Here is a 16,186-nt window from a genome sequence, read left to right as displayed (position 1 = left end):
CAAGATAATAAGTATAAAAAGTATCTTCAATTAGCTCAATATAAGTATTGAATCTTCTGGATATACATTCAAGTTTTGCCCGATTTGATTTGTCCACTAAACTTGGGAAGTAGATTTCTTTGATCCAATCCCAAACTAATCTTCAAGATATGTTGTTATGAGGAATTTGGATATCAAACATGGATTGTCTGACATCCAAAGTATTAGCAAGAATCAAAACTCAAGGATTTTTGTTGCCAAAATTTGTAACTTAAAAGTTTGTGAACAGGCAATGCCACAACTTGTTGGCATTGGTCTTACTTAGAAACCACATCATAAGAAAAAATGCATCACATCAACCAGCTAGCAAAAGCAACAACAAAATGAAACAAATCAACACAAGCATTTTGAGCATTTATTGCTACCAATAGTAACTTCCTTTTTGGCAAAGATGTCAAAGGGACTTCCCATCACCAAATTATCTTCCCAAAGTTGCAAATTATCTCAGCAAATTTTGTCTTCTTTTTTTTTAATCAACCTTTGAATTCAACATTGATCGAATTAAGTCCAACCATTAATATATTCATAACTTGAGCTTTGTGAGTAGCTACAACAGATTGTCAAGACTTTGTTGCATTATCTATTGTAAAAATAGGAGGAACGTCTACTTCCATATTTTGTTGTAAAAGATCATTCACATGCGTTGTGGGAAAAAGCTTACTAGGAATCTTAATAAACTTCAATTTAGCAGTAAGAATCTCCCTCTTCAATTTGAGGTCATGTTCCTCCGTTAAGAATTGATAAATGAGTGAGAAAAGAAAGACTTTCACGAACAACAATAGATTCAATATTTTTTACTATTTGATCAAAAATAAAAATAAAAATATTTTAAGATCTTTCTCAATAAGCTATTTTTAAGTATGCCTTTTTTTTATTCAATAAAGATGAATATTGTTTATAAAATTAAGAATTTTTTTCATAGCTTTTGTTTTGGGTCATTTAGAAATTTTGAACTTAAACTAGGATTTCAACTTTGTTTTTCCTTCTTCTTTTTTTTTTAACTCTTTGATATTGCAAAAATGATTATGTTAATGCATATTTTGAAAAATATGAAAAAATAATTAAAAACATAAAATATAATATATTAATTTTTAAAAAAATATTTTTTAATATAATGTAAGGGATTGAAACGATTTGCTTCTCAAAGGTTTTATATGTCAAGAATGGTGGCATTGGGATACCATCGAATCCTTATAAATTTACGATTGAAATAAAAAGGAAGAAAAAAAACACCATTCCACTGTTGATCATGTCATGTAAGATTTGCATTGAGAAAGGTGAGCTTATTTTTTAACTAATTCAACCAATTTCAACCTTAAAAAATGAGAGAAACTGATTTCTACACAAAAGCAACGTATTCGAGAACTAATTTAAGAGGTTCTAGATCACCAGTACAATTTTTTAATTTCTAATGTCGCTTAATCAAATCACTACAGTCTCACTAGGGATACACCAAACCATTTCAATTTTTGAATTCATTCATCATTAAGAAGTGATCACCAATCAATTCAATTTTAAATAATAATAACATTTTTAATTTTAGGTGAAGTCATATAATGTCACATATGGTACAAGTACTTTCATAAAACACGTATTTTATTTTTTTTTTAATACAATACCTACAATTATCCATGATATAATGCCTTCAACTCATATCTTTGCACTAACACAGTACTTTAAAATAGGTTTGAGCAAATTTCAGAGGATTTACAGGGTGAACAAAACATGGTTTACCCTCAAATTCATATACATGTTTCGATAAAAAAAAAAAAAAGAAGAAGAAACAACATTGTAATTTAGTGATGATCATAATCAGATTTCCATCTGGATAGGGCAAGCATCTAACATATCAGCAATATGAATCAAGAGATTCCTCATCTCAACCCTGAACTGATCAGATTTAACGCTTTCGTCGTAATGGATACTTTCGTAAAGCACAGCGATCTGTTCGGAGTTACCTTCCACTTCGTGCTTGCCTTCAAACAGCCGCATAAGTTCTCATCCATATGCCTGTTGAAAGCGACTTCAGTAATGCTGATCCGTCAATGATTACAGCTACCATCTTTTAAATCTAATTATAAAAACCCAGAAGGTGGTGAGTCGAATATGTGTGTATACATACATACATATATGCATATCAACCTCTATGATTATTATAGTTTTAGATCCTGAAGATGAGGTTTTCTGTTTTAGTTGATTTTGTGTTGCTTTGAAAAAGAATGTCTAAGCCACAATCAATATTTTATTTCTTTTGTCTTCTTGTTGCATTTTCTATAATTCAATAATCAATATAACTGTGTTAATTCCTTTGAGTTTAAATTTCCTCTCATATCATAATATAGTTCAAAATTAAAAATATATTTTGAAATACTTAGATTAAAATTTTGGATTAAAGAAATTGAATCCAACCTTGCTTTAAATTTGTCACATTTTTTGTCAAATATATAAATACAATAAATATAATTAAATATTTTAATTAAACATAAATATAAAATTTATTTTTTATGGATATTAAACAACTGTTAAAATCTTATATTATTAATTTTTATTTTATAAATATTTTTTATTTCATACAAACCATATAAATTTGCACCATATTACATTGGGATGAATCTCAAATTTATATATGAACTATAGTTTAATGTGCAAATGTATACATAAATTTTGATTTTGTGTAATTTTATACATGAAATTTTGATTTAATCAAATTCTTGTAAATTATTAACTTAATTATTTATATAACATCATTTTATGTCTATATATTGCATACGTAAAATAATTATATTTATTCATATAAAATAAATTGATATATTTATTTCTTTAAATATGCATGATTAAATTAAAATTAAAATTTCAAGTATACATTTGAACTATAATTATAGTTTCACATGTATAATTATACTAAATTAAAATTTATTCAAACAATTATATATTAAATTAAAATTCATATATAATTTTAAAATTTATTCGTTTTACATTTTCATTTAGAATTATTCATCTGTAACAAATGGGGATCTACGAGATAACGCACCTATTCAATCCCAAGACTATTGGGAATTCCTAGTCGCTACTCAAAGGTGGGATTATCATATGAAACAAATTGGACCCAGTCAAAGGTGGAATTTGTGAACACACCCATCCATAATAATTTGGGTCGAAATTAATAATCGGTTATTAGGCACAATACTACTAATCCTTATTGGCATGATAAATACATTCGAAATTATTTCCTACATATTTTAACAAGGCATTTATTCATTCTTCTCATCTCAATTGGACACATATCACACTTCCACTTATCATCTCCATGGAACGTCTAATTCTTATTGTCGGTAACGGCACTACTCCAATGTCAAATTATAGATTCCTACTTCCAAATATATTTGAACATTTAAGTATTAATTAATGCCTTGAAATTGTCTAATTTTTAAATAGAAATTGTTGGAAGCCTCAAAAAGACCATTAAACCATAAGAGTTGAGAATTTACTAATTAACCTTAAATAGGATTTTTATGTAAGCATTAAACATGGGATAAGATAGACGTTTCTCATGATTTTATATCATAGATTCATGTGTAACAATAAAATCTAGAAATTAGAAGAAATTTGGGAGCCCTTGGATATGGCACCAATCTTTGGGAGATAAAAATCATTTTGGTTCTCACTTAGGAAACTTGCACGCTAATCACCTCCAAAGAATAGCAAATGAATAGAATGGAACATGAATAAGCGGGGATAAACTAAGCTCACTAATTAATAAATTTACATTTTAATTTTTCTGCTTCCGAAAAATAACAAAATAATCAAATTATTCAAAAAATTTCATTTATTAGAATGATTAACATATCAAAAGCTCTCTTCATGAAAGAGTTCAAATTTCTTTTTTTATAAAATTGTTTTGAATGTCACAAGCCTGCAAGCTAAAATCCACCATATTAACCATCAAATTGACATTTAGAACTCACTAATCGAATTTTTGTTTAGAAAAAAACCTAATAGCCCAGTAACTTGAATAATAACTTTCAAATAATTTAAGACTTGGAATGAATACTTTTGAAAACTTTAATGATAATTTTGTAACGTTTTGAAGTTTAAAGACCTTAGGTATAATTTACCCTAAATAATATTCCCACATTGAAAATAAGACTGAAGTGGTTAACTGATGCATTTAATACAATGTTATTATTATGAATATATATTAACTAACCCTAAATCAGATAAATAGATTTAAAAGAAATATAGAATTAAACTTCAGATTAATCCAGCTGGTGTGTATGATAAAAAGAAGAAAAACAAAAGGAAACACCCACTAAATATTGAACTTATGCATCTTGATTACAGAGCCCCAGAGCTCCAAAAAGATGGGTTAAAGCCAAAAGAAAAAGAGAACAGATAATCAAAAACAAACACAAAAATTTACATTCTGATAGTGTCAGAGTTTCACCAGCTATGACAATCTCTTCAACAGAATATCCAAGTGTAAGATAAATTGATCAACTCGATGATTATAGATCATAAGTTCATAACCCCAACCCATTCCCATGTATGCTTTTGGTACCACCACCCCCCCAATCACCAAAAGAACAGCAGATGCAAAAGATTTCTGTGAAGGATCGACAACTACCTGACAATGTAAAGGGGGAGAAGAAAGGCCGAAAAGCGGAGTATCTTGAATCAGTTATGGCATGTAGCAGATTCAGAGGAAGTAATCAGGCGTTCTACGGGTAACGTCAGGTTCTCCTCTCCTTGGAGCTGGCTCAAACTGCAGCAAGATGAACTTAATAATGTTAAGCAAAAGAAAAAGCATCATACAATTCAAGTTCAAAAGTTAAGACGTTGATCTTAAACCTTTATTCTGTACAAATGGGCATGCATTGATAGTTAAAGGAAAAGGAGGAGGGGAACATAGAGGACAGAAACAGAAACCTGGATGAATGACTGATTCTTGCAATCATCAACTTCCAAGATTGATGCCATGTTCCCACAGCGATAACAATAATTTGGGGCGCTAAATATAGTAACTACCTTTTGTTCCTGTTGCAAGGAAATAATTTTGGACTTAGAAACAAAGCAACTTATAATGAGCATACAAGCAAAACTTATTACTCCTTTGTCACACTATTTGTCTACCTTTCCTTTCCTGGATGTCCCAAAACTATGTCGTTGTTCTTTTTTGAAGACTTAAATCCTCTTTCTATATCTTCCAAAACTATTTTTCATAATTTTTATTATTTTAACTTTTTGCCATTAAAAAAAAGTAAAAAATTACCATTATATAAACCAGAGTCTTCAGCCTTATTCTAAAACTTTGTGAAAGTAGACGAGAGACTAACAGTAGGGAACAGAAAGAGCAATAATTTAAAATTTTGAAATCATGATTACATGCGCCCAGTTAAATCCATCCATAACCAGTTGATGAGCTCTAGCAATCAACTTTAAGCTGTTTGTATGGTTGAACTGTTCAGATATATCCTGCAGAGAAGAATGCAACATTTTGATAATTAAAAAGACTGAAGGAAAGGCAACCACAAAACATCAAAAGAATGATTGAATTGAATATTAGTTACCTGACCAAAAGTATATCCAGCGCCACGTGGCGAGATACCCCAACCGCATCGATCATCTGGATCAGACCACAATAAATCACACATGGGCCCTTCATGAGGAACCTCTTGAACACGATCAAAGTTTCTTACATTATCCAACGTTTCAATTGATGGGGACAACCCACCATGCAGACAAAATATTTCTGACTCCACCTAAATGAGGAAAACGGTAATAGCAGTTAATGGTAACACCAAAATCTAATTTACAGATTTTGACTACAGTTCTATGTACAAAGGTAAATTGTCCAAATTATAAAGTTTGTTAATCTTTTTAACCAGCAGTAAAACAATATAGTAATAAAGTTGGTTATCCTCATTAAACAATTAATCTTCTGCAGTGAAAAGCATATTGGTGGAATTTTTTAGCAGCATCTTTAGTCTAGATGAAACAAGCACAAGAAACAGCCAATTGCTTCCGTGGACATTCTAAAAGATTTTATGCCATTTTTAAGATAGGAACTAAGAGACTTCTAGGTTCTACTTAAAATGGTCTGAATATGCTTTACAATGAAATTATAGATGGAAAGCTGCAAATCCCAAATGTTTCATGCTCAATGAATAAGGCAAAATGAGATTTATTCAATCTCCAAAACTTAAATTGGATTAAACATTTTAATAATTATATAATACACTAATACCACAACAACAAAATGCATGGAGGACAAAAATAATAGTCAACTGCAAAGCCAGATAAAATGAAGCCCACTAAACATAAAGGTCAAATATCACTAATGTCAATATGAATGTTCTCAGATCTTTCTTTCCTTGACATCCCATTGCTATTACTTAAAATCAAAAGAGTTACGCACTGCATTGGATCAACTTACCAAAGCAGTTAATGGAAAATAGTCAAAAAGGTCTGTAAAGATCTTCCAAACATTAGCACTACCATACCTGTAAGTAAACCACCAGAAGAAGCATTAATATGGATTTGCAAGAAGATGGAACAACTATACTGTTTCCACATGAGTACACCTTATTCACCTTATTTATCATACAAATTGAAGCAAATACAATACCATTTATTTTCTTAACTGGAAAATAGAGTAGTTTAGTAAAGCTAGTAGATTAGATGCTCATGATACTACATCCTGTAAAATGAAGGTTATCGCAGAACTCACTTTCTCAGACATTCGTCGTAAAACCCGTAAACTTGAGTGATCTGCCAAAATGAATGACTCAAGAATTAGCTTGAAATTGAATAAGATAGTTGGTCAAAATTTCATATCAAACTCTGAGTTAAGACTGATATGTGAAGTATAGCACCATAAAATGGCAACATTTGGATGTCTGTGTGTGTTTGTGTTTATGTCAATGTCTGCACAGATGTATTAGGACAAGGTGAGAAGGGTTGGAAGAACATGCAGACTTCGTACCTGGCGACTTTCATGATTTCCCCTGAGAATGGTAATCCGCTGGGGGTAGCGGACTTTTAAAGCCACCAACAGCTGAAAGAGCAAAAACAGATAATTGATATCATCCCAATGGAAGGCATATATGCGTAAGTTAACTTTTGATATAGAGGTCATTTTACAAAGCTTATGCTAGCAAATGCAAAACCTTCAATAAATTTAATATAATATGTATCTTTATGATCAGCAAAGTAACAGTAGGAAAACTTATTTGACTTGTTTTAAGGATCATTTAGCATGGAGAATGCTCCCATTGAAATGGAAAGTAGTGACAAAAACCACTGTACAAAAAAGTTCCCAATTACGTTCAGCATTTCATTGAATTTAACTTCCTTCCACCAGATAGAGAGCCAAAGGTACTAAATATGAGAAATGCAACAACACTGAACAAAAAAATTTGCAACCAAAAGGAATCTTCCAATAGGCAAAGGGATCTCAAAATGATAGGATCAAAGGCCACTGATGCTAAAACAAGTCAGGTGTTCTTCTCTGGTTCTGATAAGAGGATCTGGCCACATATCATTCACACAGCTAGCAGACAGAATCCTAAAAATCTTAATCCAATTTCTTTGTAATGTGATGTTTCTGCCTTTAGACCACATTTTAGCAGAAATTAAAAAAAAAAATTCATGACAAGGGTAGAAAAAGGCATTTTTCAATTCAACAGTACATACCGTAACAGTTTCAACAGAATAGTACCCACGGTCCACATAATCTCCCATAAACAGGTAGTTTGTATCCGGACACTGTTAATTAGGATAAAACCAACCGTAAGGCATAGTCTCAATATAAATACTGATATGAGCAATGTAGAAAGCAACCAAAAATTGTGTAACAGATGAGGCAACTAAGTATGATAAGTTGTAATAAATCCTATGAATAGCAATATCATTATAATTAAACAAGGTAAAAGCTTAAGTAGAAAAAATTTATGAAAACAAAACTTATGCAGGAAAGTCCCAGAGACAAAAAGCTTACTTGCCTAACACATTCAGAAGAACATAACATAAAAATACCCTCACTACAGTGGCATTTGCTAAATCAAAATACCTCTGCAAGCTCTAAATCTAATCTTCAACAGAAGAACAGAATATAGGAAAAAGAAAGGCCACAATCAAAACAAGTACCTTCCCCCCAATTCGAAAAAGTTCTTGAAGATCATGAAACTGCCCATGAATATCACCACAAATTGTAACAGGGGCTTTTACAGGCTGTGATAGAGAAAAAGAATAATAAAACAAAACAAATCAATGTTTTTTCTTGTTCAAGAATAAGGAATCTCAACATCTCCAACATACATCGGCTAATAAACACATATTGATCATGGAAGCCTGATGTTAGAGACTAAACACAGTAAAATAATAAACCTGGACATTGCTTTCTTCCATTAATATTTCCTTTGCCTTGTCGCATAATGCTCTGACCTAACCAAGATAACACGAAAACAGAGTTACAACCAATTATAACCCAGATGAATCAGGGAAGAAAAACGAGGACTTCTATTGATCAACCTGAAACAATACAAGTAAAACGTAGAAAAGTCTTGCAGCGAACACACAAAAGTTCTCGTGCAAATACACCAAGTTCTTTCAAAATCAACTACATCAAATAAATCAAAAGAATATATAAATGTTTAAAATGGAAGAGAGAAAAAAGTTACTTTTTTTTTATTAATTATAACTAAAAATTCACACGGCGATAGAAACTAGTGCTATTGGAATAATATCTTAAAACAAATTCAATTCAAAATCGTTTTGGTATTCATTTCGCAGCCAAATAAAGCCTAGTCTGTTAAAATAATTATACAATTAAATTAAGTGCTCAAAATTTCCATACTTTCTTGAGAAACAAACAGATCGTGAAAAAAAAAAGTACCTGCTGCTCCGAAAGTGGCTTACATTGCATGAGCTGCGAGATCTGTTCATCGAGATCGAGGGCTGAGTCTGTTGGTGCGCCCATATTTGATAATTAAGTAGCAAGAATAGAGCGTGTAAAAAAATCTTTATGCGGATTAGGGATAACCCTAACCCTAGTTTGGTTTGGGAAATGTTACTTTTGCTTCCCTCTACACTCTTTATGTCTAATTGCTTCTGTGACGAAGACGAAATGAAAGAGCGCGTGAATGGAGGTAACGATAGGAGCGTGTAGCGTGAGAGTGTCCGGCGCAGATCTGAGTTTCAAAAATAATTTCTTTTTTGCAAATAGTTTCAAATTGATATAATGACATATTTATCCCCGTACTTTATCAATTTTTGGGTAAATTTTTCCATTAGTCATTCTAAATAATGTTGTTTTTATTTTGCTTATCCAATTTTTTTTGTTTTGTTAATTTGCTCACTTCAAAAAAAATTTGATTGAATGTTCACTCCACTGCTAAACAGTAATAAAAAGATTAACAATATATTTTCATGTATTATTTTGAATGACCAAAATAAAAACGACACTTATTTAGAGTGATTAATGAGTAATTTACCCTAATTTTAGAGTAGCTAATAGGGAAATGCACAATCAACATTTTGTTACCATTTAACAATTGAGTGATCAATTTGATTAACTTCTTTTTTAGGAAACCAATTTAACAAAAAAATTTATCAATTTTGGAAATTTATCTCTCATATCCTTCTATTTCAGTACTCAATTCTAAGTTCCTTTTTAGGTTTTTGGGATAAATATCAAGATTATACGTGAGCTTTGATCCAATATGTAATGATATATATGAACTTTGATTTTGTGTAATTTTATACAAGACATTTTTATTTAATTCGATTTTTACAAACCACTAACACTATTGTCAAATTAGCATCATTTACGGTGATATGTTATATACAAACAATTATATTAATTCAATAGGAAAATAAATGTATGTATTTATTTCTTTAAATGTATACAATTGAATCAAAATTAAAGTTTTATGTATACATATAATCCTAATTCAAGTTTCATGTGTATAATTACACAAAATCAATATTCATGCATCAAATTCCACATCGATCAAAGTTCATTTATAAATTTGATATTTACTCCCTTTTTTCCTTTTTTTCTTTTTTACATTTCTACCTATTTTGAGGAAAAATTTCTAGATTTTTTTATTAATAAAATTTTTGATAAATTTTGATTAATAAATGGGTATCAAAGCAAGTCTTCTTATTGAACAATTTATTCCATAATCGAAATGATTCAAACATAATGAAACTTAAAGTAACAATAATAATAACTTTGTGTTACAATTTAAATTCATTAAAAATAGAGCTCCACTAAAACTAAATCAATGTGTTGGTCGTATTAAAGAGATTAAGGGTTTTTTTGGATGGGTGATACGTTTGCCTTTTATAATGTAAAAGTAACAGTAGTGATAAGATTAGATATTATAATAATATTATAACATTGGATAAAAAAAAAATTAAACTCACCGCATTAAAAATAAATACCCATCCAAAATAACCTAACACTACTCATGATAAAGAACAAGACAAGGTTTAGGAAGTTTTTTTTTTATGTTTTTGTTTTTATTTTTTAATTAATTTACTTGAGGTGTGTAAATAAAATTTTGACAAATAGTGGCATCCTAGAATTGGTCCATATGTTCCTCAAAGTCAAACTTTTACCACTAGATGGAACTACTACACTTATAGATGGCGATAAAGTGGAGGCATTTTTAAAATTGATGTACCACAACAAAAGATTTAATCAAGTAGATTAAATTTCAATTTATTTTCTTCAAAAGATTAAAATTTATAGAAGTGACAAATAATAAATTTGTTCATTTATTTTAATTTGATTTTAGTTTAATATTTAAAAATTGTTAGATTTTATTTTTGAAAAACAAAAATATTTTTGTCCTCGTTATTTTGATGGTGGCAAATGCATGCTCCAACGGCAAATAAGATTGTAACACTCTTTACCTTCATCTTCAAGGATTTTGGATAGCGATGCTACATATGATGTTATTAATTGTTAAAAAAATATTAGTTTGAAAATAGTGAAAAAAAAAATTGAAAATTAAGTCGGTTTATGATGCTTGTAATAATAATTTAAATAAAAAAAAAGTATTTGTGTTATGAGTGAGATGGATCTTAGACGTTTTCGGCTTTCAATCGAATGGCCTTCTCCGTTATTCTCGTACAACAAATCGCTTTAAGTGTAGGCTCGAGCAATTTCAAATCAAACACTGAATTAGAAATGAAATTCTTACTTTCAGTAGGAAAGTAAATCTCTCTATTATAAAAATCGATAAAATTATTATTCCAGAAAATAGAATTTAGGCTTAAAAATAAATTTTGACTATTTTCAAACAGAATAACAATATGGCAAAGTTGTGTGTTTTTAGTTCTATTAGTGACATTTATTTATAGGGAGAGATAAAATAACCCTAGTTGAATTAGTATAATACAAATAATACTTATCTATGGAAAAACAAGTCTCCTAGTTCAACAAAGAGAGAGGGGGTAGTATTGAGCCTCTCATGTATTGGGTTTCCTATATTTAATTTTCGTATTAAATGGATTCTCAAATCAATTAATTTAATTTAATTTATTAATTTTAATTATTTAATTAAACAATAATTTGAAAACCTTAAATTAACTCTCAATTCATTTATATATTTAGTGAGAAACCACATTCATTTCAGAATTTAAACATTTCTCTAACTTTATTGATTCATATTCATTTATGTTAATTTGATTTAACATGCAATTCGTTTCTGATTTCAATGAGCTAGTGCAGGGACTGATTGAACATATATAATTAGGGCTCAAATGATTTATAATTAAGTTTCGTCTTTTTACCTATTAATTATAAATTAATTTAGTCACTAAGTCATTCCACTATAGTGTCGTGAATGAGCTTTCCTCAATTACATACCATTATGAAAGCTACTCGATTAATGCTCTGTAACACCCCCTACCCTTATCCGTTCCCGGACCAGGATTACGGGGCATTACCAGTCAGTACAGTTCATTTAATAATTATTTTTTATTTGAAATAAGTGCAGTTTTCACACGGTCATGGCACATGGCAGTGGTGCATGACCGTGTCTCTCACATGGTTGAGACACACGGCCGTGTCTCTTGGCTGTGTGAAATTAGTTAGCCATGAGTAAATTAATAGAAAGCTCCACGAGCAGGGGGCAGGAGCGTATCCAGGCCGTGTGAGTGATACGGGGAGTTCACACGGGAATGTTGAAAGGGGCACACGGGCGTGTCCGCTAGACCACACCGGCGTGTGACACTGTTCATTGGAGGAAACTTTGAAATTTCACGTAAAATTTTCTAAGCTTCCAATCGAGCCACAGTTTGTTTAAATGTACTTATTAAGTACTGTGGGCCCATTAAAGGTATATTAAGATGTATTTGATGTACAGTATTGTATTTATTCCTATTTTACGTGTAAATGTACTGTAATAATCGGTAATACTCCGTAGTCCTGTTCCAGAGACGGGACGAGGTTAGGGGGTGTTACATGCTCGTCCAATGACCTCAACGTAAGTGTGTTACCCTCGTAGGATATCCTTAATATCTTTGGTATAAATTTGTTCTCAATATGATCCCGTATATCTTATAGTAATCATTACATCTTCTTTCATGAAAAGTCAATTACTATTTGATTGTAATTAAGTCATTCATCACAAAGACGAATGACATGTAGCCATGTTTACTTTTCATCTATCATGTAATGCCAATAAGAGATATCATTTACCTATGTATTGTGATATGATTTCTACTATTGTAAATGATGCTACATACTGCAGAAGTCGTATACCCAAAACACCAACTTTCAATTCCTTATCTATTTGAACTTAGGTTTTTACCTACATCAAAGTATACAAGTCATACACACATAGTCCATCATCCATTTAGAATTAAGTTATGGCATACTATGAACGTTACAAATGAATAAATTCATAAACAGATTCATGATCTATTCTACTTGGGTCCTATTTTATGTACTGTCAGTCTAGTCAGTCACATCTATGTCTCTATCTTTTAGGAGTCATTTGCTCTAATGTTTAAGACAAAGCATTTCTCAAATTGGATTTGATAAACAAGACATTAGTCTTTCAATCTGTTTGCTCATTTCCAATTAAACTAAGGACATATTTAGGTTCATCTACTAATATAAGCCGTCTTCCGTATTACGATCTGACCACGTAATATTGCTCCGTATTAGTTAAACATTAAATAACCAATGAACTAATATTTGCTTCCATTTTGCTTTGTGTACAAAAATCATTAGGGACAATGTACAAAGAGTATTAATCCAATTCATGCATAATTTTATTAAATAAATATTTTTGAAAAAATATAATTATACATAGACAAAAATACTACATTTAGGGCACCAAATCTAACATTTATTACACAATCATATTATTGGACTTTCTACTTCATATTGCTGGCTAACATTGGGAGACATGTTAACGAGAATTATTGGTGAACTTAGACCACTTACCTCTACAATGTCAAACTGGGTATATATCTTTGTTGCAATATTTCAATTGAGCAATGTGCATCATTCATCATTTCAATATCCTTGTTGTCATTCAACTCAATTGTAACATATTTGACTAAGGCTCTTTTTGTTTCACTGAGAATGACTTCCGAAAAATGATTTCTGGTGGTGTTTGGAGGAATCTTTGTAAAATATTTTCTGTTGTTCTGTAACGCCCCAATTTTCAGGAATTCTGTGAATGTTGGCATAGGTTTAATTATGTTAGTGGGCCTCTAGAAAGCCCAAACTTAAGATAGAACCCGACAATTTTAGTTAATTTTTGTTCCATAAGAAAAAGGGGGTGAAATTATGAAATAGGACTTATGTGAAAATGTTTGAAAATGCTATAGGCTAAATTGAAGTGGCCAAATAAATAGGAGTGCAAAATAGGAGGATTTGCATGACAAACCTCCCATTTTACATGAAGTGGCCAACCATCATGTTGTTGTAGACAAAATGTACACTTGATATCCATAATTTATGGTACGAATTGATACAAATTGATAATAGGTTAGGTAAATGTTCCATGATAATGGATTAGGTAAATGTTTAATGATAATGGGTTAGGTAAATGTTTCATGATAAGAATATCATGTCTTTTGTGTTAAAGAATTAAATGGATGAAATATGAAGTTTTATTAAAAGAAAAAGGGGTGAAAAGAACAAAGTTTTGTCCATCTTTGTTCATCATAGCTGAAAGTTAGAGAAGAGAAAGGAGAGGAGAAAGCTCTTGAGTATTCGGTCATTAGGAGGAGGAAAATTGAAGGTAAGTTCTTGGTACCTTGCTTTTATTTTGAGGTTCATGAGTTCTTATTGATTCTACCTTAACTCTTGAAGTATATTTTGATTTTTGGTTGTGTTGTGAGCATTTGGTCATGAGTTAAAATAAAGGAAATGGTTGTTGTTTCATGTTCTTTTGATGAAAAATGGAAGATAGGTGAAGTTGAGCCAAACAAATGAGCATGCATGTGCCTTACATGTTAAAGGGAAAAATCAGCTAACATGTTGTGCTTTAAAATGATGAAATGGAGATTATACTTAAGTAAAATCATAGATATGTGATGATTGATTGGTGATATACATGTTTAAATAACATGCATGCAAGATAGGTGTATGAAAGAGTGATTTGGTAATAAATCTGCTTGGGACAACAGCAGTAACGTGATTTTGGAAAATCACCATAAATTGTGGGAGATGAATTAGAAGCTGAATAAATTATGTAATTAAAGCTTAATGAGTCTAGTTTCAAATGGAATAAACGACAACATATTTTGAGTTCTGTACAATGAGAAATTTGATTCGTAATGAAGAGTGGTCAGATTAGTCAAACAGTGAAACATGGGAAACTTTGAGAAAAATCTGGTATTGATTGGCTAGACCAAAAATTCTGAAAATTTTATGGATAAAAGATATATGAGTCTATTTTCAGGGAAAATTAATGGAACATGATTTGGAGTTTCGTAGCTTCAGTTATAAATGATTTAGTGACTGTTGCTCAGGAAGACAGCTTGCAGTGAAATTATGATTATGTGGTAAACATTGACAAAAATTTGTTAATGAGTTGCTTATTAATTTCTTATAAGCTCACTATGATCTGTAGGTGTGGTAGGCCGAATATTGTAAGGGGTTAATACGTAGTTTGTATTTGAATAGTTAGATTAACGTGTTAGTAATCCAATTGTAGGCGGTTCGTGTGTGGATCTCAAGATATCGTCGCAAGCAGTGTGTAACTAACACCCTCTTTCTTAGTCTAGATCGGCAAAAGCGAAAAGCCAAAATGCCGAAAATCGGTATTTTGTAGATTTGTGAGTGTGCGAATGCTCGTGAGGTAAATCGATTAATGTTTTGGTAAGCTGCAATGCTTGGACCGCAAAGTGCATGATTTACATGCCTCGATATTTTTGGGCTTAATGGGCCAAAATTAGAATGATGGGCCAACGGCCCAATTCTAAGTAAGAAACCCCGAGACGTAATTCATTAGTACGTGAAAGGTAGGAATATGCATGAAAAACCCTAAAATAGATAAATTACTGAAATACCTTTAAAAGTGGAAAATTTACGCTTTACCCTAGTAGATAAATTACCAAATACCCCTAGGGTTAAATTGACCTAAATGCATGTTTGATTGTTGTTATTTATCGCATGCCATGTTGTTATTATCTAATGCATGGGATTGGGATATTGACGAGGAAATCTTGAAAGTGGCTTGTCCACGATGGAGGCTTTGCCTCAATTTATCGTTAATCGAAAGCAAGTAATACGCAAATGTGGAGTGTTAAATTTGGGTGGGTTGAGCTATTCCTACATGGAGTGTATGGCTGGTACGGTGGAGTGTAGTGGTTGGTGGGTTGAGTAGTCTCCCAAATGGGCTTGCATATGTTTATTGATGTTGCATGTATTTTGAAATGGGCCTATGGGCCATATCATTATTTGAATAAGGGCTAAGGCCCGGTTTATTGTAATTTGAAAAGGGCTCGCCTAGTACCACTATTACCGAATAGGCTTAGGCCCAATAGGCTTGAGTGACTTGGGCTTTGAAGGGTTTTCCTTACACATCGAGTTTCCCCAAACTCACCCTTTTATTTTCATCCACGCAGAAATCCCCAACCATAGTGGGCTTGGAGTTGTGAGGAATTTGAGTGG

At 31.3% G+C, this 16,186-nt stretch overlaps 1 protein-coding gene across 2 annotated transcripts; it reads right to left on the bottom strand.

Annotated features, from left to right (window-relative positions):
- Positions 1-4,353: 4,353 nt before the first annotated feature.
- LOC108467200 (serine/threonine-protein phosphatase PP2A catalytic subunit-like) lies at positions 4,354-9,254 on the bottom strand. 2 transcript variants are annotated; one of them, XM_053025165.1, is made up of 12 exons: positions 8,933-9,254; positions 8,569-8,656; positions 8,425-8,481; positions 8,185-8,268; positions 7,732-7,803; positions 7,022-7,093; positions 6,767-6,807; positions 6,473-6,539; positions 5,607-5,798; positions 5,422-5,511; positions 4,966-5,073; positions 4,354-4,801 (listed from the first exon to the last, which is right to left on the bottom strand). In XM_053025165.1, the coding sequence occupies exons 3-12, from the start codon at positions 8,443-8,445 to the stop codon at positions 4,736-4,738; spliced, it is 813 nt and encodes a 270-aa protein (XP_052881125.1). In that variant the 5' UTR covers positions 8,446-8,481; positions 8,569-8,656; positions 8,933-9,254; the 3' UTR covers positions 4,354-4,735. The 2 variants fall into 2 exon arrangements, with proteins under 2 accessions (XP_052881125.1, XP_017623256.1); XM_017767767.2 differs by lacking the exon at positions 8,569-8,656 and having other exon boundaries at positions 8,933-9,252.
- Positions 9,255-16,186: the final 6,932 nt, after the last annotated feature.

Source organism: Gossypium arboreum, chromosome 2, assembly GCF_025698485.1.
Source record: "Gossypium arboreum isolate Shixiya-1 chromosome 2, ASM2569848v2, whole genome shotgun sequence".
Taxonomy (NCBI): Eukaryota; Viridiplantae; Streptophyta; class Magnoliopsida; order Malvales; family Malvaceae; genus Gossypium; species Gossypium arboreum.
Note: the sequence above shows the minus strand (reverse complement) of the source record. Positions and strands in the feature narration are given on the sequence as shown.

Bases quoted from the DNA above. Each gene is read 5' to 3' on its own strand.
- LOC108467200 (XM_017767767.2), bottom strand. From the start codon at position 9,016: ATGGGCGCACCAACAGACTCAGCCCTCGATCTCGATGAACAGATCTCG. The intron at 8,482-8,932 runs GTACTTTTTTTT...TATCTTGGTTAG, and splicing joins AGCCACTTTCGGAGCAGCAG to GTCAGAGCATTATGCGACAA. The intron at 7,094-7,731 runs GTATGTACTGTT...TTGCTCTTTCAG, and splicing joins ATTCTGTTGAAACTGTTACG to CTGTTGGTGGCTTTAAAAGT.